This window comes from Betta splendens, chromosome 9, assembly GCF_900634795.4.
Source record: "Betta splendens chromosome 9, fBetSpl5.4, whole genome shotgun sequence".
NCBI lineage: Eukaryota > Metazoa > Chordata > Actinopteri > Anabantiformes > Osphronemidae > Betta > Betta splendens.
This window is the reverse complement of record NC_040889.2, coordinates 13,939,140-13,961,897: the sequence shown is the minus strand read 5'-3', so window position 1 is coordinate 13,961,897 and position 22,758 is coordinate 13,939,140. Positions and strand designations below refer to the sequence as shown.

The 22,758-nt window shown below is 45.1% G+C and overlaps 1 protein-coding gene across 3 annotated transcripts in view; it reads left to right on the top strand.

Moving 5' to 3' along the window:
- The window catches only part of cux2b (cut-like homeobox 2b), a 74,990-nt gene extending 52,245 nt beyond the window's left edge, over nucleotides 1-22,745 (top strand). For all 3 annotated transcript variants that reach the window (XM_029161836.3, XM_029161839.3, XM_055511743.1), the window contains exons 5-22: nucleotides 6,197-6,337; nucleotides 6,538-6,697; nucleotides 7,071-7,147; nucleotides 7,629-7,695; nucleotides 10,856-10,904; nucleotides 11,575-11,670; nucleotides 12,157-12,348; nucleotides 12,461-12,519; nucleotides 12,610-12,658; nucleotides 12,884-12,983; nucleotides 13,261-13,869; nucleotides 15,412-15,513; nucleotides 15,653-16,494; nucleotides 17,604-17,769; nucleotides 17,865-18,176; nucleotides 18,272-18,460; nucleotides 18,552-18,828; nucleotides 18,920-22,745. In XM_029161836.3, the coding sequence (XP_029017669.1) occupies nucleotides 6,197-6,337; nucleotides 6,538-6,697; nucleotides 7,071-7,147; nucleotides 7,629-7,695; nucleotides 10,856-10,904; nucleotides 11,575-11,670; nucleotides 12,157-12,348; nucleotides 12,461-12,519; nucleotides 12,610-12,658; nucleotides 12,884-12,983; nucleotides 13,261-13,869; nucleotides 15,412-15,513; nucleotides 15,653-16,494; nucleotides 17,604-17,769; nucleotides 17,865-18,176; nucleotides 18,272-18,460; nucleotides 18,552-18,828; nucleotides 18,920-19,712 (4,280 nt within the window). In that variant the 3' untranslated portion in view covers nucleotides 19,713-22,745. The remainder of the gene's footprint in view (nucleotides 1-6,196; nucleotides 6,338-6,537; nucleotides 6,698-7,070; nucleotides 7,148-7,628; nucleotides 7,696-10,855; nucleotides 10,905-11,574; nucleotides 11,671-12,156; nucleotides 12,349-12,460; nucleotides 12,520-12,609; nucleotides 12,659-12,883; nucleotides 12,984-13,260; nucleotides 13,870-15,411; nucleotides 15,514-15,652; nucleotides 16,495-17,603; nucleotides 17,770-17,864; nucleotides 18,177-18,271; nucleotides 18,461-18,551; nucleotides 18,829-18,919) is intronic.
- The last annotated feature ends 13 nt before the right edge of the window (nucleotides 22,746-22,758 follow it).

Below are 22,758 nucleotides of genomic sequence, written 5' to 3'. Positions count from 1 at the left end.
CTCTGCGTCCCACCCCCTGACAGAATGGATGACTCCAGGTACATCAGAGGACAGCCATTTGGCTGTGGCCCCACTCCATTTCTCTCTGCCCCTCAAACACAACAGTGAGCTTTCCTACCGTTCCCCCAACAAACGACACAGCTCATGTATTTTTAATCTTTTGACAGATACAATTATTCTTTACACGCTGTGCTCGTTAATCTTAATGCAGTTATTACTATTCATTGCAGGACGTTTTTCCCGTCCTATTATTTCATTTGAAAGTGCCTCCCTGTGTGTGCGTGTGCGTGTGCGTGTGCGTGTGCGTGTGTGTGTGTGTGTGTGTGTGTGTGTGTGTGTGTGTGTGTGTGTGTGTGGCTGCCACTGGTCCAATCACAGCAAGCTTATGGTGGAGTTAATGAATGCAAGAAGTGAGCAAGTGAAAACGGGGGGGGGGCGCGACGGCAGCTCGATATGTGACCTGTTGTACCTGACTGTCATTAACATCTGGTCACATATCAGTTATCCACTTTGCTTTACCCACTATCGAATGCAACCAGCACATCCGTTACATTCGCCAGATTCCAGCCTGATAAGGTTGCGCTTTGTTAATGCAGGATAATGCTGCTTGTTCAATGTCAACACCAATGCAACTGTCAACTCGGAACAGAAATAACTTCTTGATGCGAGCGATTGAAGTTTTCTCCCCTCTCTCCCCGTGCCTTTCATGAGGCCCCTAAGCCGAGGTGTCAATCCACCGGAGTGTTTCATTAGCGTTCTCTGTTTTGATTTGCCTGTGACATCTCCCCATGCTGCACACTGTAACTCCTACCTAGTCTGGGGCTTGAAAGAGGCCTGTTAACAGTGTTTCCCTAACAATGTTTATATCACCTCCGCACGGTTTTGATCAGTGCAGATAAACACACCCTGATCACTGAACGCCGAAAAACAGTGGCAGCTTCTGCCCGATTCACCCGCTGCACAAAGCGGCACCTAACTTCCTGCCGTCTGCCTCTTCCTCGCCCCGTCTTCTTCTGCTCCGCTCCTGCAGCGAGGACGCGTGTGCGCACGCGAGTGCCGCTTGAAAGGCTGCGTCTGTTGCCACCTCTGTGCGAGCAGCGAGGCCCTGTCGCCAGGGGCGTAGCCCTGAGACTGACGCTCCAGGTGTTTGCTCTTTCTCGCCTCCACTCAGTACACACAGTCATCCCTCAGGATCCAGCCCGCTCCCTCTCTCCTTCAGAACACAGCTCCTTTTATCTGAGCGGGGAGCTCACTGAGAGTTTGTGAAGATTCTGATCTGAATACACCCCTGTAAGAGTGTGTGTGTGTGTGTGTGTGTGTGTGTGTGTGTGTGTGTGTGTGTGTGTGCGCATGTGCGCGTGTGCGCGTGTGCGTGTGTGCGTGTGTGTGTGTGTGTGTGTGTGCCTGCCGGGCCTACGGCGTGTTTGTGCTTGTGTGTGTAAGTGGAAATGCTAAAACGCTATGGCAACAGCGCTCGCTAGTGGTGACCGGTGGTACTGCGGAGCCGAGCACCCGCACAAACAGCTTTTTGTCACACCAAGCCTCGTGTCATCTTGTGTTAAGAGATGCTTGTGAGTGCACATATTCACGTCGGACGTGTCCCTCGGCGGTGAGATTATCTGGACTGACCTTAGTAATTCAGAGTCATTCCACTGCTTAGCGTATAGTCGTCCTCCCCCAACCCTCCACACACGCGAGTGAGCAGCAGCGAGAGAGGCCTGCGAGGCACAGGGAGCTAGTTTTATTGTAATTGTGCAGCTGAGTACCTGAGTGCCATGTGTGTTTGTGGCAGCCTGTCGGAAAATAAGGGCGTATAAAAAGCTGATGGAAAATGAAAGCTCTCTGGGCGGGACCAGATTATGCACAAGTGATTAATAAGAGCAGTAATAAACAAAGGCCCAGGAGATGTTTGAGGTGCTTAATAATGCATTATGTTCATAAAAGAGCTGGGCCTCTCCAACTGATCCCCGTGGAGCAGGAGACCCCAGAGGGACACGGAGTGTGTGCTCTTAAAAGACAGGAACTGTGCACGTGTGTGTAGGAATGCGTGCGTGCGTGTGTGTGTGTGTGTGTGTGTGTGTGTGCTAGCATGAAATTCAGAATCGTGAAGCAGGTTAGCGTGCATGAGGATGTTAATTCATTGTGATTTGTCGTACATGGCTCATAAATATATAAATGCGCAGTTTTATTTTTGTGTAGTCTGGGTCGAATGTCATTGGCACCGCAGGATGTAGTCTTAATTTGAAATGCTAGCTAGCTCTGGCTCCGCTCTTTGTTCCAAGATTTCAAATGTCTTGGCATCGATGTCATTGCCTCTCCGTCCTTCAGTCTGTTAAACAAAGACGCGGAGCAGCGGTGGGAAAGAACAGGTTAAGAAGTTTCTCTTTCAGCTTTGTTTTGTTCACGCACAAAAGCTGCCGCTTACCTACAATCTGTTTTTTATTTTAGTGTTTCACACTCCCTCTGCCACATCAAGGTAAAGTGAGACTTCACTTTGCCAACTGCATATCAAATGCTCCATGGCTTAAGACGCGCCGCAAACAGAAAAGTAATGTTTATGAATTTGTTGCGAGCAGTTTGTGTTGTTTGTAATCGGGACTGATCCTTGACAGGCACAAGACGAGAGGCAGCAATTTAAGCGACACGCCGCATCTTATATCTCTTTATGTTGCGTGTGGAGGTGAAAGTGAAGGCGTGTAGTTGTGTCAACCTAGTTTGGGTCCTTGACGACAGTATTACAGCAGCGTTACTGTTTGTTGCAGCAGCAGCGGAGCATGTTTATGGACCTTGAAGTCCACTCAGAGCAAAAAAACAAGACTGTTTTGAATGAATAGAAAAAACCTTGGAGCACAGCCTTGTAAATTAATTTGTTCGTGTTGTATGATGGGAACACAGCTGGCCTCATTAACATGCGCACAACAAATAATTATAGGGTTTTTTTCTCTCTTCAGCCAGCCAATGCTTGGCTAATGGGCTTGCTGGGTTAATTATGTCAGAGCGTAATTACACAGGGCCCAGGGAGACATAATGGTGCACCCTGCTGCGCCCACACCGCCTAATGATGGCGTATCGCTGACAGAGCCAAGACGGACCGCCCTCACACACCTGCTTGTCTTGGCGCCCCCCGCTCCGCCCCCACCCACCTCCAAGCACGCGCGTACGGAGCGCTCCTCGCGGTGCCGCTCGGTCGGGCCGGGCCGGGTCCCGGCGGGGCCGTCTGAGACGGACAGCGCCACGGAAGCAGCGGCGCTGGAGCAAATGCAGGAGCCTCATTATCACGCAGCCAAAGTGATGAAACCCAATATCAATGATGGAGATTGTGCCCAATTAATTAAAAGTCACTCTAACTTTTGTCCACCATCAGAAAGAGTTCATCGAACCCACGTCTGATGATCCGTTATTAGCATTAATACCTTTGAATACGCACACAGACAAATCTTACATTATTTACAAAATAATAAACATTCTTTCAGCATTATTTTATCTTAATCTACAGAAAGGACTGAATTTGCATCTTCAAAATAACTGCAAACTCTACTCACTACTCTTAACATCTGTGCATTTGTGCATGATTATTTTTAGTCTTATTATTTCAGTTTGTTTCTGTAATATATTGTCATTTATAAATGTTTTTTATGACTGTTGAGGCCTGGAACATGAGCTCATGAGTCAGAGGAGCCCAAAGCCAGCAGCATGATGGTCACATATTGGTTTAGCCCGTCTTCGGTGGCCAGTGCTTGGATTTCACCATTGATTGATTTATTCATGAAGCCGTCACCATTTTAACCCTGTGTTAAGTCTTTTACAGCGTTCCTGCTCAGACACTGGATTAAAGTCCGTTGTCATTGTATTGTGGTGGTTGTGGTCAGTTTGAATTCAGCAGTCGTGTGCTACTGTTCTCTGTCCGTGGGCGTTTCTCTGGCCACACCAACGTCCTCCCACACTCATGTTAATTAACCATAGGTGTGTGTGGCTGCCTGTGATTGATTGGCAGCCTGCACCCTGCCTTTTGCCCTTTGCCCAGCCACAGCTGCGATGGGCTTCAGTGATTTCCCAGCTTAAGATATCATTAAATCTTCCAGTGCTATTCTGCTCTTCTCCAAAGCTGGAACTGAACCCATGTCTTACTATAGGAAGTGACAGATTAAATATCTTGTGATTTATTAGCCTTTAAAAGCTCCTGTTGCCCAATCAGTAATGTTGAACTCAGATGTTCAATCACCCATAATTAAGATAAAGGAGAAATTAAAATTTGAAAGGTTTATTTGCACTGAGAGTGATGTGACTCACCCCATGTACATAACGTCTCATCAGCAGTGTGATGTGTCCTGATTAATGAGCATGTGAGCTTTGAGGTTGCTGTTGAATTCCTTTTCTTCTCCAGGTTGTATCTGGTGGATTTACCGACAGAGCTGCTTTATTAGGAAGTTGCAGTGCTGCTTATTAGCTACATCAATTAGTGGCTCTATTTTCCAAAGTTATCAGCACTTCTTTCTGGACTCGCTCTCAGCAACTGTAGATCTCTGGCCCTTGGAGACTATTCCTGCTGCTCCACTTTGACGGGGGGTTAATTTTGTATACAGACTTAAGTTATATCCCTCACTTTAAATTTGACTTTACTTTACTCCCCTGCCACTGATTGATAATCCTGGCTTGTCCGTGTGTGAGAGATCCCTTACCATAATCTCTGTCCTTTGATCATTAAAAGTTGAAAGGATATATGGGAAAGGGGCTGATAAAGTGATTTCTGTGACAGTGGGTCGATGGAATAGCAGTGCTTTAAGTCATCCAGTTTGTCTTAGAAGAGCTGTGCTCTTAATAGTGATGTCCCTTGTGACTGATGCAATATCTCCACTGTTGGTGTAACAATGAATGCAGACAATATTTGACTGTAAACGGTCTTGGGAAAAATAGCTCGATCAATTAAATGGCCCAAAATGTTTGTCTGATGAAAATGCAGATATGGGGAGTTGCAATGTACGCTCAGGATTTCAACAAATTGCACGTTGCAGACGTTTGCGCTCTCTGATGAGCATTTATTTTTGAGGTCTGTCGGCTCCGAGTTTGCATTCGCTCAGTGGCATCTGGCAAAGTTGAAACGGCTGTGGCTCCAACTTCTTATGAAAAGTCACTTCAGTCAGTGCCCATGCTGAAGAAGGGATCCAATTGGGTTCCACACAGAAGCCTAAGATGAGTGGATGAAAGCTGTGGGAGAAAAGTTTGTGCAGCAAAGCAGCGATTTTCCTCCTCTTTTAGAGTTTTGAAGGGCTGTGGTGTGTGTGTGTGTGTGTGTGTGTGTGTGTGTGTGTGTGTGTGTGTGCGTGTGTGTGTGTGTGTGCGTGCATGTGTGTGTGTGTGTGTGTGCGTGCGCGCGTGCGTGCACGTGGCTCTACATCTTACCTCCCCCCTTGTCAAGGAGCTCCCCTGAGCTTCCCTCTCTGTGCTTTGGCACTAGAAGTCACCTCCTTTGGTGTTCGGCAGGCAGGTACACAACAGGAGCAGCTCTCTCTCTCTGAGCTGTTGAACTTTTCGGGAGGGGAAGAAAGGGAAGGGGAAGATTAAAAACAGCCCTGTGATGTGGAGTGCCGAGCTGCCTCCTGAGAATTCCTGGCATAATAATTTAAATGATCAAATGATACAGAGGAGACTTGTTAGCTGAGAAACAGCCTCCTAGTTGGCCCCATGGGCCCGGTGCTGCCGCACATGCATTGCAAAACAGCTTCTCTGTTGTGCTAAAGAATCCTGCTTTTTTTTTATCCCCTTTTCAGGAGCAGACTTTTTCTATACTTTACCTAGGTGTATACTTGGAACTTGAGACTTCGTCATACGTTCACGGCAGTCGTTTTTGTTTTTTCCTCCATTCATCAGCATGTGAGGAGACTCATTAGATTTGATTTTGGTACATGTAAAGGGTCCGAGCAGCACTCGTGTCATTAGGGTCCAGCCTGTGAAATTTTCAAAGGCGTCTGAGCGGGGAAAGTCTAAGAGTCACTCTTTGGAAACAAGTCTCGGTGGAATAGTCTGCTTCTGTTGGAAGTGCGATGCAGAAATCTCTGTCTTGTGCTTTACAGGCGGCGCACGCAGTAAAACACCTATTTAGCCTTTAAAAAAAAACAAAGTAGGAGTTTCTGGATATCGTGTGAATCCACCTGTTCCTTCTTCAGAGATTTGTTTGTGTGTTGTTGTTTTTTCACAGACCCCGCTCCTGTGCTAGAGGCCTCCCATACTTTAGAGGAAAGGCTGCAGCAGATCCAGAGTGTGGCCCCAGACAGTGAGGCACTGGTTCGAGAGATCAGTGGGCACTGGAAGAAACACCTGGAGTGCCTTGAAAAGACAGGTCAGACTCAAGCCAGGCGCATCACGGAGCAGACAATGCCGAATGTGTGCAGTGAGTCATGCTGAGTGTGTGTGGCTGCTTTATGTACATACACCTGGGTTCTTACTGTATGAAGTGGAATAAAAACTAATCACCTTTCCAGTATTTTCTGCTTGTCCTCACTCAGAACTGCTTCAAGGCTCAGACTTCTTCCTTCACAGAGCCCACAGAGGACTGTGCAGCGGTTCCGGCAGCAGCCTCGACAGTGGAGGCCCCAGAGTCCAGCTCCCCGAACTCCCTGATGACCCCCAACAGCACACCGGCCCCGAGGGCCCCGGGCTCCACACAGCAGAAGCACCAGAAAGGAGCCGAGCACCGGGGGTAGGAGCCAGTTACTCCAGATTTACCTGTAAATAGAAACTCCAAAGCTAAAGGATGGAAAACCTGCTGACCACCTGTGCCACCTAGGTTCCCAGTTTATTATTTATTCAGAGACAGAAGATTAGAAGATAGGGAAGATTATTCAACCTAAACTACTAATGCTACACTGTTGGGTCTTTTTTATGAATATTGTACCAACTCTAAATGTTTTCTCCTACTGTAATTATTCTAATGAAATCCCACGTATCAGCTCTGTAGGTGGAAGAACATGCTTACAGTAGTGACATGGTTATTTTCTGCATAAAGGTGCGTGTTGTCACTTTGAATGTGTGGCCGTGATGTAGCGAAGGAACTGACGAGTTTCTCCCCTCAGGGAGGAGGACGCTGACGATGTGGCTGTGACTGACAGACTGTCAGAGGCCAAGGAGAAGATGAAGGTTCTGCATTCATGTAAGTGTTTCAAACACCAGCTCGCTCTGAAGCCAATGTAGTTTTCACACGACCAACATGTATATAAGTGCAGGATAATGCCCCCTGCTGAAACATTTGCTGCCCCGCTGGGGCATTAAGAGTAAAAACTACATTCTATCGATTGCATTTGTGTTTAATGATATTTAACAGTTTAAAGTTGAATCTTAATCTGTTCTGAGTGTTGAAGGCATACGCTCCCATTTTAAATATGACAAAAATAGGAATGTGTCTTGTGTGTGTGTGTGTGTGTGTGTGTGTGTGTGTGTGTGTGTGTGCGTGTGTGTGTGTGTGTGTGTGTGTGTGTGTGTGTGTGTGTGTGTGCGTGTGTGTGTGTGTGTGTGTGTGTGTGTGTGTGTGTGTGTGTGTGTGTGTGTGTGCGTGTGTGTGTGCGTGTGTGCGTGCGTGTGTGTGTGTGTGTGTGTGTTCCTCTCTCACTCTCTGCCTTTCGTCCTGTCTTCAGCGTTGACCACTGCACAGACAGAGCTGCTGGACCTGCGGTGCAAATACAACCAGGAGATGACAAGCAAGTAAGAATCAGATTCCACCTTTTTTTGTTTGCCACTCAGTTGCGACAGACTTGGATCCGAGCCCCCTCTCTCTCCCGCCACCTACCTTCAGTCGCAGGCCGCTCCACGCTGCCGTCGCCGTGGCCTTTCTGGCTCGTGTTCATTGTTGCGTTTCGAGTGCTGAAGCTGCTCCTCTTTGTTTTGACTACATAAACTCATGTCTGGAGCAGAGCTGAGGAATGCCATTGTGAAGGCGGAGAGTGAGAGTGACTCAGCCGCTAATGCAGGTCGATGAGAGAGGTCTGTGTTTGCCTTCACTGGCAGCTGGGCCTTGACAGCCCTCAAGAAGAATTGCTCCATTTAAAAATTGCTTCAGAAAACACTCTACCTTGTCCTGGTCTTTGAGCGCAATGTATCCACCGCACGCCTGAAATGAATCTGAGCTTGTATGAAGGATGTCGATAGACATTCAAAGTAAACACTCCTTTGTTTGGGTTGTGCTCCAGAGCACAGTCAGGCACTGCTAATGGATTTTCTCCCAGGCCTAATCCATGGTGCAATTGAACTGATGTTTCTATACCCACTGCCATCCATTTTGTTGGATTGGACACATTTTCAGTCCGGTCCTACCTTTAGTGTACTGCTGCGCTTCCAAGGACCATCTCCGTTATGTGGTTTGGTCCCGGTCCCATTCCTCCGGGCCGGCCCTGCGCTGGCGCCGCAGTTCTCCCTCCCTGACCCCGAGCCTCTTAGCGCTGGGCCGGCCTCTATTACTCTCACTGACTGTTTCCTCAATGTTGATAATAAATACTATTTGTCTGCCTCAGCTTGAGCAGTTGAGCAGATAATCAATATAAAACATTTTCCATAGTGCACAAGTTCATTAAACGTGCAGCTGACACCTGTTAGTGTTCACTGTCAGCAGGGTGCCATCTATCCTGCTCCTATTGATGGGACCTGGACACGGTCACGACCCTCAGAGGCCGGAGCGGCCCCACACGGCACTGATTCTGTGCTTTGATTTGGACTCCGTTGCTTTTAGTACGGAAATATAGCTTGAGCATTGTACTTCTCTTGTCAGAAATATCCCTCGTATTTTAGGTATTCGCATAGTTTGTTGAGACAATGAGCGCAGTTAGGTAGACACATCAAACAGACTTCAGCTTCGTGTAGTTGGATTAGTGTGAATTAAAACAACAGTCTAACAGCGGCTTTGAACACTGTGTCGTAAAACCTGTGCCTCCTGTGTGCCTATTAAAATCAATCACAGCATCCTTGTTATTCATCTTTATCAACCTTTTGGAAGTCAGCTCCCATGTGTGCAAAAATGAAACTGTTGAACTTCAAACAAACCTGATGAATAATCCTGCTGAGCTTCTGTTTAAATTAGACTACTTTGATTGTTAGATATATGCAGGGAAAGTTGGAGTTTAGTGTGATGATATGAATCAATATAGCATGCGAAGGCGCAGATACAATGGAGCACGCAAAGGTCGTGTCGCTGTATATCTGTGACTTCTGATGGTTTTTACTGATCTTCAGATGGTTTTACATCTGCTGATACACTTTTTTTTCTTTTTTTCACAATGCAATGGTTACATTTTATGGGATTTATTATTTTAAGATATAAATCATTTTGGATTTAGATTAAACATTTCTTCACTGCAATATTCCTAGTACAGTTACTGGTGCATGAAGTTCTGTTTGGTGAGAGACTTGATCTCTGTTATAATTGAACAGATAAATAATTAAATTTGAGACTGGTGAAATATTTCCTATAGAGCTGTGATTACTGCACAAGAGTTTGGACTTTTGACCTCATTATTTCTAAAAGTTATTCATTCATGATACAGTCTATCAGGTAATGTAACTAAACCTGATTTTTTTTGGATACAACAATTGACCAGGTTGTTCTGTTCAGCCTCACACGGACACTTGTGACCTGATGCACAGAGGAAAATGTTTAGATGTAAATAACAGCGTTGATTGATGATTGATGAATTGAGGTTTTATTTGAAGAAACCCTGTGAGCTGTATAACAGCTGTTATTCATTAATTATATTTAGTTGTGGCTTTGCATAGCGTGACACAGTTCCATACTGTACAATGCATACAAATGAATATTGTGACGTATCCACACTGATGTACTGCATTGAGGGATAGAATAGAATGATACTGTACCTTTGCGTGACTCACACAAGGCACATCATTGTTAAGAGGAAGGAAAATATTACATAAATCTTAAAAAAAGGTTAATAATGTATATTCTATATATTAGTGCATCTAAAATGTGATATCATTGTATTTTAATTAATTTTTAAACTCTTAGATTTATTACATGCAAAGTGAAATCTTCCAAGCATTTTTTTCATTTTGATGATAGCCTGCAGTTTATAAAAATACAGTATGTAAAATTATTAAAACATTTAATTCACAGTTTCATTAAGTTACACATTATATTGATTTATTTCTCTGGTATGTTCATACATGAAACTATGGTCATAGAGAAGACTGAAAGGAGGTACAGGAGGCCACAGAAGGTCATTGGGGCTGCCTGCATCACAGAATGCTGTGTCAAAGCATATAAAGCAGTATAAAGGCTGATAATAAACAATTGGACGACCACAGTCGCTGAGGGCGTTGTCAAGTTGAGCAGATTAACGATCTGCAAAGCTGTAGTCGCCACACCTTCATGGAAGTTTGGTACACGTGCATTAATGGCTCCAGAACCAGACGATGTCAGACGCGTCGTGCGAGATGAGGAGGCAAAGAATCGGACTTGTCCGTTGGTCCACAGTCTCCTCAGAGATGGCAATTGTGTAATTATAGTAAATGTTAATGAGGTTCTCAAATTCTGGAGGACTGAAGAAAGGACTCAGACGTTTCCACAGTTGATGATGATCCGTGGTGCAATTAAGGTCGCAGCCAACTTCATCCACCACCAGGATATTCCTAATATATATAATATATATCCTAACGCAAAATGTATAGAATTACGTCATAGTTTCCCAGTCTCTCATGTTTTCGGACCTATTTTATTATTTAAAATGTTTTATCCTCATGTTTGCCTGTAGTTATTTAATTAGGAAAACGTGTGGTAATCAGTGCTTTTGATGGGTGTGTGGCTGTCGCGCGTCGTCTCCTCAGTGAACCTGTGTTTGTCTGAACCCCTGTGTTTCAGGGCAGAGGAGGTCGACGCCATCATGGCGAATCTTGAAAAAGCAAACCAGGTGAGTACATTCTTCCTCTGCATTTCTCTGATTGAGATGCTCCTTCGTTAAGGTAATCACTCCTGTAATCAAGGTTTGGCTTTAATTAGACACCCTTCGTCCTATGCCCGCGCCCCCTCCTCCTCTCCCCGCTTTTCCTCCCCCACTCGAGTGTGTGATTAGCAAGTGTAAACCTGAGCCTCTGTCGGTGGGCGCTGCAGCAGCACGGCTCCACTCTGCACAGAACAGCAGACTGCCATGCTCGATTGATGCCGGATCGCTGAACGCCAGGGTTCTTAGTTATCTCATTGCCTTGATTGCTTCCTATCACGGAGATACCTCCTTTCTTCTGCCTCGTTCTTCTCCCCTCTGCCTTCTCTCTCACACGCCCTTTTTCCCACTCTGCTGCTCTCCGCCAGCAGCTCAGAGATAGATGTCCTTAAAATGAATCATTAATTAGCAGACCGAGTGTGACAGAGCAGGTAAACAGTTTGGGGAATAAAGCAGGCTGTCTAAACAGCCCCCTCAGCAGAATCAGCCGTGCGGCTGCACTCTTCTTGTGTTCAGGTTTTCACTCAGCTCCGCAATGTGAGAGCAGGGGGCCCCCTTTGATTCGTGTATGCGCTCTCACCTTGATCAACTCGTCCTCCGACTGATGGCTCTAACGCTGTGATACCACATCTGCTCGTAGAAAGCGGAAATGGCTCAGAGGGAAGTGGAGCGGCTAAAGGAGCAGTTGGCTAGTATGAACACGAGGAGCTGTGATCCAGCAGAGGGCGCTAGACGGGTAAGAGCCCTGTGGCCTGTGCCTGTTTGCATCCACAATGTGGAGGAATGTAACTAAATGCACTCTAAAATAGAATAAATAAATGTTTCAGACACAAAATATTGCAAATTTACATTAGAAGCACATCATTTTGCTACTATGCATCATTAAAACGAACCCAACTAACAGTATCTGTATTCTTGCACAGATTAAGTGGTAACTGACTTTTTCCCCTTAGCCAAATTTATTCGATTTACGCTTAAAGTAAAAGCTTATTATACAATGAAATTAGATTTTTAAAAAGATATATGTGTCTGACAAGTTCTTAGTAATTGCTTGATTTATTGTAGTTATTGTCAAGTACTGCTAAAGTTAGATTGTCTCACTTTCCACCTCGAAGCCGTCAACGCTGCCATAGCTGTGATTCACTGGCTGTCCTCATACGCTTCCTCTCTCCCCTTATCCTTTTTTCGCACCCTTCGTGACGTCTCCTCCTCACCCTGTCAGGAGAAGAACGAGAAGGGCGAGGTGTTACCCTCCCAGCTGGAGGCCGCCTTGCTGGCTAAAGACCGCGAAATCCTCCGCCTCCTCGAAAACATTCAGAGGCTGCAGTTCACGCTGCAGGAAGTCCAGGAGACCTCGGCCAATCAGATCCTGGAGCTGGAGCGACAGCTGGCCTTTAAAACAGAAGCAATCGAGGTGAGCGAGTCCAACACAGAACATGAGGGATGACAGAACATGACCAACACGTCCTGCGTCCTTCGCTGTTCCCATGATTACAAGACAACATGTTTTTACCTTTTCATTTTAGAGATTAGAAGCTAAACTGCAATCCCAGATGGACTATGAAGAGATTAAAACTGAACTCAGGTGATAATTTGATAAAAGGGAAGCTAAATGTCGGGCTTTCTCCGACTATTCTGTAGCTAACTCTCTTTGCATGTTTGCTTCTCTTCACAGCATCCTAAAGGTAATGAAGTTGGCCTCGGCAAATGGCAGCTCATCTCAGGTATATGTAGTCCCCTGTGTCTTATTGTGAAAAGGCCAGACTTCTTTTCACCAAAGCAGACCTTTGGTTCTTAATCCTCTCTAGGTCTCATTGAAAAAACAAAAGCAGTGGCAGTGAATGCTTCGCTGATCATCGTCCATTATAAGGATCTAAGGCGGATGTGATTGATGAATTGAATTGAAAATTAACAGCTTTTGTCTGTGTGTTGGTGTTTTGCGCCTATAGGATTCTGTCAAGGCTGCAGAGGCTCTTATGCTGGATAAAGAAGCCTTTCTTCCGTCTCACAAGTACATGGTGGAGAAGGCTCGAATTTTGCACACCAACGGTAAAATAAATGACCCTCGTGTTTCATTTCTGTCTGTAACTCTGAAGTAGACCAGTTTAGAATACGAGTGTTGCATGTTTTCTTCACCCTACAACTTAGTGATTGCTTGATGTCACTAGTTAGGCTCAGTTGATTTCAGAGCTGAAGCTCTGAGCCCAAAGTGATAGCCTGCACCGTGTGGTCTGTTTCTAAGCGAGGAAGTAAATTAATATGATGACTTTGCTCAGCCTCATCACTGTGGATCCTTTACAGCTGTGATGATGTCTTCTGTTTCCAGATGATGAGCAGGACACAGGGAGGGAGTCAGGCAGGCCACCTGGCTGCCCCTCAGCCTCCTCGCAGGTGGATGGCCGTGCGTCTCCCAGCCCAGGCCCCCCCAACCTGGACGGCTCCTCCTCCAGCCATGACGCCCCCCGCCCCTTCTCCGTGTCGCCGTGCTCCGGAGACCAGATCATTCACAAGCAGCTCCTGTCGCCACACTTTAAAAAGGAGGGGCTCATGGCGTTTCCCTCCGCCCTCTATGCAGCCAAAGTCGCCCTCATGTCAGCCACCCAGGGCCCCGCGGTGACTGGCAGCGGCGACGCTGGCTTACCTAGCGACCAGTCGGAAAGCGGCAGCTCCACTCAAGGAGACGACGACCAACTGGACACGGCCGAGATCGCCTTCCAGGTGAAGGAGCAGTTGCTGAAGCATAACATCGGCCAGCGTGTGTTTGGCCACTATGTGCTGGGCCTCTCCCAGGGCTCAGTCAGTGAGATCCTGGCAAGGCCCAAACCCTGGAGGAAGCTGACTGTGAAGGGGAAGGAACCTTTTATCAAGATGAAGCAGTTCCTCTCGGATGAACAGAACATCCTGGCACTTAGGACCATCCAGGTTCGCCAGAGAGGTGAGTTGAAACGAGAACAGGTTGTTTTTGTAGTTTTGGCCACTTATCGCACCACTATATAAAACCTTTCACAGATTAATGAAGTGAGCAGTGAAAGCAATCATGTTGTCCACATCTTAAATAAGTTACCTTTTTAACCTTTGTTAACACCTGGCTTAGAATTTAAAATAAGTGAGAGTTCATTTATTTTTATCCACTACATTCTGTACTGTGTAGTTGAGCTACTGATCTTATCGTACAGTATTATATTTCTATTCTTTATTGTCAACGTGTTAAAATGCCAAAACTAATTTAAGTGCTTAATTTAACTTATTTTAACAAAGAATCTATGGCCAAGGTCTGACATATTCTACTCCTCTTGTCAATGAACTCCATTATCTTATAAAAGTAAATCCCACAAGCTCTAAATATGCTCCACTGAGAGCACATAACTATCTTGAATCATCCAAAATATTCATATATACTTAATACATATCAAACTAAATGGAATACTGATGCGAAAAATAAATCATCATTTGAATGTGAATTATAATTTGAATTATTTGGACCTTTTTGAATTCTCTACACGTTATTATTTATTTATACATACATATAAAAATAATAATTTTATTTTAACCTATTTTAATTTACAAAAAATGTAGTGTGTTCACCAGAGCACTCGGTGACATGTTCCTTCATGTGGATGCAGACACTGTGGATTATTTTGAGTCTATCTGTTACACACCCTCGTGCTGCTGTAAGTAGAGCAACCAAATATGTATTAATCCACAGCTAAAAATAGTTCCCAACAAACGCACAGTTTCCTCCAGTTTGCCAAAACCTGCAGGGCCTGACTGTGAGTCAGTTTATCATCATTTTAATTTATTTTTTAAATGTACATTTGTTGCAGCGTTTTATAATATGGGGAGTAAATACAGTTGTTGTTTTTTTTGTTTTCTGGCACCTGTAAATACAGTAAATATTACTATATTGCCTGCCCCTGCTTTCAGTAAATTATTATTAAACCACAAAGTAGTTCTGCACAAACCAGCAATTAGCAGAACTTTAACCTTGACCTTTTTGTCTTGACATTAGACCAAATTAGAGAACATGTTTAAACAGGTGTCTGAGTTGCTCAGATAGGAACTACTTTGTTGTAAAGTTCCTTTGGGAGTGTTTAGACCTGCGAGTGCACAAAGCTGTGATGTTCCATCACATTTTGAGAACACATGTAATCACAGTGTGTTGTTTTGGTGGCTTAGCTCTTGGACCTGTGTACGTTTAAACCTTCTAATCTACTTGGACCTCATCCTTGACTTCTTCCCCGCTTCCTCTTCCATGTTTGTAGTGTTACTTTTAAACTTTGTTTTCTCCCTAGATTCACAGCTTTTGAAAGTTGAGCTTCCTGTATATTGCAACCTCAGACAGCACGAGCTCAAAGGCAGCCATTGATCTACCAGTCAAAAGCAAAGCCTTGGAACTGCTCTCTGATCAACCATCCCACTCACCCCCCTCCTCCCTGCTCTCTCCTTCTCTATCTCTTTCTGTTACACTCTGTGGCAGGGAGCATCACTCCCCGCATCCGAACTCCTGAAACTGGGTCAGACGACGCCATTAGGAACATCCTGGAGCAGGCCAAGAAGGAGATCCAGTCCCAGAGGGGAGGTGAGGATGAAGCTGTGGCTCAAAAGTCAAACCTCAAAAACATAATATTTTTTTCAAAACGGACAATTTATTAATATTTGCTGAAAACACCTAGATTAGAAAATGTGATTAAGAGCGCCTGGGTGTCTTTCTTGTTCAGGTGATGGAAAGCTGTCTCTGAACAGCTCATCAGGCAGAAGCAGTAATGGCGCAGGCAGCAGTTCTGATGAAACTATAAAGAACATCCTCGAACAGGCCAGAAGGGAGATGGAAGCCCAGCAGCAGGCCTTAATGGAGATGGAGGTCTGTGGAAGGGCCTCGACTGCCAGCTCAGGAGCTCAGGTGGAACGTCTGGGGGCCTCGGAGCGCTCCATGAGCCTGGCCTTACCCATATCCATCAAACAGGAGGAAGGCGGCTGCGCTGCTATGTGCATGGCCAACCCTATCAGCAGCCCCCAAACACCCCTCAGTGTGCTCTCCCCAGCTGCCTTTGTCCAGAACATCATACGGAAGGTCAAATCAGAAATTGGTGAGGCCGGCACCTACTTTGACCAACACTGGTCTCAGGAGAGGGGGTCCGTCGGGCTGGGGTGTGGGGGGAACCCCCGGCCTTTCAACTCGGTGTCTCCCTCCCTGTCCTCCTCCTCCTCGGGGCCGTCTTCCACCTTGCCCCGACCGTGGGCCCGTCTGGAGAACGGAGAGGGCCACTCAAACAGCGAAGAGGCCTCTGCGGCTGAGGACGAGATGGCGCTGGGGCGGCCGGTGGAGGTGAAGCTGGAGTCAGACACGTCAGTAAGCGGCGAGTCCCCAGGACCCAGTCCAGGACGCCTTTCCTACTACCCAGCATACATTCCCCGCGCCCTCAAGCCCACTGTGCCACCACTGACTCCAGAGCAGTATGAGATGTACATGTACCGGGAAGTGGACACCGTTGAGCTGACGAGGCAGGTGAAGGAGAAGCTAGCAAAGAACGGCATCTGTCAGAGGATCTTTGGTGAAAAGGTCAGATGATGCCTCACACATCGCATAGTGTTTCCTTGCAGTAACAAGCAGGAGAGAAGAGAGCACTCACGCACACTCTATTACAAACCTATGATTTCAAGTTTAGATTCAAAAATGAGTATCTTCCTGAGACTTTTTACAAGGGATAATATGAAGATGTGATAAGCAGCTTTACAAACAATGAATGTAAGAAGCCCCAGATGTCATCATTGTTTGCCACCAGTGTTTTTGCATCTGGTTACATGAGGTCAGATCTTAAGGCAACTTGGCAAAACTGACCTCAGTGAACACAACACACATCAGACCTTTTAACTAAGCAATCGAGCATCATATGAGAATTCATGTGAAATAGTTAGTAATGCAGTGCCTTACGGAAACGGTGCTGTGGTGGATTGAGTCAGACTTTAGGTGTACCTAATAAAGTGACCAGTGGATGTATAGCAACAGGACCAGAAACGTACAACATAGTATTCTACTTCTACTTTTATTTTCTGCATGGTTTTGTTAGTGCAGCTCCAGAAATGTGGCTTTATTTCCAGAAACTCCCTCCAGGTATTTATCTACAGTAGGCGTCACTGTGTTTGTTCAAATGAACTGTAACAGGCTTCATGTTTAACCTTCTGCTAATTTTACTCTACTGTAAATCTCCATTCCCCAACTTTCCCTTTAAGTAACATGTGTAAAAACACAGCTGTTGAGTTATTTGGTCATTCGGTTCTGCTTACACTGGATGGTGTGCACATAACGCGCCTGTTTTTTGCTGGTATATTAAGACATATTGACATTGTTTTAAAATTCACCAGGTGTTTGGTTCATGTCTACACACATTTACTAAGTGAATTACATCAGTGCCGTACAAATCTGAACGTGTCAGTTTAAAATGAATAATGGATTACCTTTTCCACCTTCATAAAAGGTGTAGTGTGTCTTCAATCAATGCTGTTGAGTAGCCCTAAGTAATACATATTTATGGTGTGTTGCTTCCCTCTAGTGGCTGTTTGTTGAAAGTGTGCACTGAGTACGGATTTTTATCAGCTTTGATTATTTTAAAAAACAATGATTAGAGTGTGTTTTGTCCTAATATATTAACCTGCAGTTTTATGAAACAGGTTCTGGGTCTTTCCCAGGGCAGCGTGAGTGACATGCTGTCTCGGCCTAAACCCTGGAGCAAGCTAACCCAGAAAGGCAGGGAGCCCTTCATCCGCATGCAGCTGTGGCTACTGGACCAGCTAGGCCAGAGCCTCAGCCAGCCTCAAAATCAGGTCCACACTCAGGGTAAGCTGCTTTTCATTCCACACTATCTGGATGAGAAGAATATCAGGAAGCACAGAATCTGAGTTCCTTCTGTCTGTACCGTCTCCCACCTCCAGATAAAAGCCCAGTGACGGCCCAGTCCTCGCCCTCCCCGCCTCCAAGTCCAGCGGAGAGCCACCCGAGTCCACTGACAGAACCTGTCAGTCTCTCCCTGGAGAGCAGCAAAGAGAACCAGCAGCCTGAAAGCTTGGGGCTGGGAATGGGACTGCCCCCCCACCCAGAGGGAGTGAAGTCCACTACTAGCATCATGATGCTGCACCAACCCACAAACCCCCTTGGTATCCAGGAGCTGGTAGCCATGTCTCCAGAGCTGGACACCTACGCCATCACTAAGAAGGTCAAGGAAGTGCTAACAGACAACAACCTAGGTGGGTCTGAGTCGTCACTGTGGGTTGAATCTGACACTTGTACATAGTGCAGACATAAGTCATACGCAGTCATGTGTACATTTGTTTGCTCACAGGCCAGCGTCTTTTTGGGGAGACCATCCTCGGCCTGACCCAAGGCTCAGTGTCTGACCTGCTCTCTAGACCCAAACCTTGGCACAAACTCAGCCTGAAGGGAAGGGAGCCGTTCGTCCGCATGCAACTATGGCTCAATGATCCTCACAATGTAGATAAACTGAGGGCCATGAAAAAGATGGAGAAAAAAGGTGAGAGGAGGAAAAGAAAGAAAATCATTTGTTTCAAGGTTGTTTCATACTGTGTGTTCATATATATGTATTTTATTTTGCCTTTTGTCAGCCTATCTGAAAAGGCGCTACGGTCTGCTGAGCACCGGCTCAGACAGCGATTCACCCAGCACTCGCTCCGAGTGCGTGAGTCCGGCCTTGGCCTCGCTGGACCTGTGCCCCTACAGCCAGGTGAAGAAGCCTCGGGTGGTGCTGGGAGCCGAGGAGAAAGAAGCCCTGCGGAAGGCCTACCTCCTGGAGCCCTACCCCTCCCAGAACACCATCGAGATGCTGGCCTCCCAGCTCAACCTCAAAACCAACACCGTCATAAACTGGTTCCACAACTACAGGCCAGTACAGGGAGCTTTGAAGTCAATAAACGCGTATGCTGATACAGTGTGTGCCTGTACGTGGCCGTCTAACAGCAGTGTTTGTTCGTAGGTCCAGGATGCGACGGGAGGTGCTCATGGAGGGACTGCCAGATAATGACACAGATGCTGAGCATCGCAGCTACTCCCCCTCAGTGACACGGAGCCCCAACTCCGACGGAGAGGATAGGAGGCTGCAACAGCCCTCAGGACACATCCAACCCAGCCTTCCTCCTAACAACACGCTGCCTCATGTCAAACAGGAGGCAATGGAAAGGGAAGATGAGGGAGACGAGGGCTCCACGAAACAGTCCAGAGTTCGGTGTTTTTCCACAGCAGCACTTTTCCCACAGGTGAAAAGTGAGGACTCCGTGGCAGGCTGTCGCGAGCCACACTTGGACGGCCAGAGCTTGAGGCAAGACGAGGGAGCGGGCGTCCAGCCCCAAGGGCTCTACCCGGGCACAGTCTCCATGGACGGACCCCAGAGAGCCAGTCACTCAAGACACGAAGGAGACGACGCCACAAAGTCTCCCGTTGACCCCGTCAGCTTCAAGGCCTCATCCGAGCCCTGCCGCAGCAGCCTGGAGGTGTCCCTCAACTCCCCCTCCGCCGCGTCCTCACCCGGCCTCATGATGTCAGTCTCGCCTGTCCCCTCCTCCTCTGCTCCCATATCACCCTCGTTGCCAAACCCGCCCTCCACGAGCACCAGTAACGGCCTGGACCCCAACCAGATTCCTCCCTTTCAAAGCCCCAAACTCAACAGAAGCACTCAGAGACGCAACGAGAAAATGGCCAACCTCAATAACATCATCCACAGGTTAGAGCGAGCAGCCAATAGAGAAGAAACACTGGAATGGGAGTTTTAGCCCCCTCACTTGTATCTAGTCCTGATGACCCTCACAGCACACAGGAGAGTCTCAGACACAAGCTTCCTGGGGACTTTGACAGCGCCCGATGCATAAAGGCCTGTCCTCTCAGACTGATAACTCATAGGAAATGGAAAACTTAAAGTTGAAAAAAATTTATAAAGTGATTTTTTTTTTGTTTGTTTTGATATTGCATACTACTTTGAAATATATGTGACAGCACTAGCTGTCGTTTTACCTATTGGACTTGACAAGAAGACTTTTGCAGCTATGGTGTCATAAAATGTACACTGAAGTTCTGTAGATTGCCACTGGGTGAGATTAAAAAAAGACCCCTGTCTTAAGCCATTAAAAGCACTATTACTATTTGAAAAGAGACACTGACCAAATTTGCTACTTTTTGAATAGCAATTTTTCAGATTTTGTCTGTAAGACTGGACAGTTTAAGTCAAGTAACATGAAATCTTATTACTGACTGAGGGATAGTCCTTTAAGACTCTAAATATTCAACATCTTGTATGTACTTAGTTTCTTGGTGATATGTTTTGAAATATTTGTAACTCACGTATAAAATGTGGTTGTACATGTTGTAGAATTGTCTGCAATAGCCCTCTCTAAACCTGATGTAGCATGGTACTCACCTGACCCTGTTATCCTCCGTAGTTAGTCACCTGTGATTAAACCTGAGCGAAAACAAGAGAAAAAAAGCTGAAAACCTTGCAAAAAATAAGAAAAAAGAAAATGTTAAAACTAATCAATAGAGTACTTTTAGTGTTTTGTTAAATTTTTTTGAATATTCCATGAGGTTTACAGTTTAGGGCCCTTGTGCTTTTAGTAGTAAGTGAAACATTCACTACACACAAGCACAGTTTACATGATTTCTTTCAAACTTACCTCTCCAACCCTCTAAGGCGCTGGTTCTCAGACTGTAATGGGCCAAGACACAGGACACCTGGTTTACCTCAGATTATGTTGATGCACATCATGCTATGACCATGCATTTCATTACTATACATAACCATGACCCACACGTATTCTAATCCACGGAGGGACATCAGATGCAAGTTTAAATGAGCAAAATATGTCTTTTATAGAAAAAAACAATATGCTGCTGTAGATAACGAATCATTTTTCTGTGTCTTGCTCCTCCTCACGAGTCACCTGATTCAGTGCACTTTCTCGAAATGGGTCATTTACTAATGTCTAAGCACTGCGATGGTGTTTAGCTGGGCAGTTTGATAAATAACCGTTCCTATGAGCTACACCTTTCTGACATGAAGTGATTTTGCAGCACAATGGGGTTAAAGCTCCCAGCAACTGAGAGCGTGATGCAAAAACATGACCTCTCGTCACAGTGAAAACATTCGATCTGTGAGTATGCTTGTTTAAAGACACGAGAAGTTACAGGTATCCCCTCATATTATCTTTGACCATGTGTGTATTGTATATGTAGAAGTTTTTTTTGTCATGCTTGCAGGATGTTCTTCTTTATGTATTTTGTCTCTATTTTATACTCAGAACAGTTAACTAGATATTCAATACCTCGTGTATGAACTACTTACAGCACTTAGATTTTGATAATTGTGAGAACTCAAGAAAATTTCAAATATCAACATTATCCTAATTTAGTGTCCACAAGTCTCTGCCTTTACTGTATCGTTGAAGTTGGTAGTAAACACTTGCACATGTCTACATAGTTCAGAGGACTTGGATTGTATTATGTAGAGATATATATTACACAATTACTAAAAAATAATATCTTACATTCTTGGAACAAAACGTGCTGATTATATTAAAATAGAGTGTACAGATTTAATAAACCAAACCCATTGAAGCCAGTTGTGGTCTGGCAAGCTTGCCCACATTTTAGACCTTCTCTCAGGGTAGTCTTGCTTTTTAAAGCTTTACTGAAATGGTCGCTCTCATCGGTGGTGGTGAATATGATAATATGACATTATGTGGTGTATAGAATGCTTCTGTTATATATTAAATGGACCCGTGAAAGTTGCTTGTACATGGGAATTGCAGCTTCCACAGAAAGCAGTGGTTTGTTGGAAAGTTGTTGCTGTTTTGTAATTCATTACACAGATGTGTCAAAGTACAGTGTAGATCAGAACTACCAGGGTGAGGCCTGATGGGTTGCATTTTGAGATCAGTAGACTTTGCTCTTTAAAATACTGTTCCTGTTTTTTCTCACCGCCACTGAAGATTTTTCTCTGGTTTTCGTATCACAGTTTATGTGCATATATACTGTATGATTAGAAGTGGCATTTCTTATGTGGAAGTTTCATTGTCTTTCATGATAACCTGACGGAAAAGGAAATGTATTTACCCAGATCATTATCTCTTCATGTAAAGCTCATCTTATTGTTTTGCATGCAAATCCATTCTGGTCATATGACAAGGGATAGACTGTGTTTTCTGTTGTTGTCCCTGCACAGGGACATGGAATCAGCACTTAAAGTATTTTTACATTAGTGAAGCTCATGCATGATGCAGCTGATAAACTTGCTCTCACATCCTTGCAGTTCCCGTCAAATCAGAATACAAACATTATTTCTAGGTAAATATTTAAATTAATATTAGTTTGTGCCATATCATATGCCTCATGCATTCTCCTCGTGGAAGAAATACCTTGTGATTATGTATGAACTAAGAGCAATGTTGGGCTTTTTTGTTATGCTGTTCAGAAAAAAAAGCTTTTGCAACAACAGCCCTACACATTAGACTAGTTCTTATTATATAATTGACAGTAGTCACTAAATGAGTAAACAATAATCAGTCAGCAAAATTTGAATGATTATCGTTACAGTTGTTAGTAAAAGAGACAACGTTAACAACGCTGACACAGGGTTTATCACAGAGGAAATCTCAAAGTCAGCTGTGCACCAACAAAGAAGAGTGTCCTGCAGACTAAAATAACTGTCTAATACCTCACCTGAGACAAAATTTAAAAATGGAAAAAGGTATACCAAATGTCTTGGAAATTAATTTGCATATGTAAGCCATCATTCAATACATAATTGTTTAAAATTCTGGTGTGTTG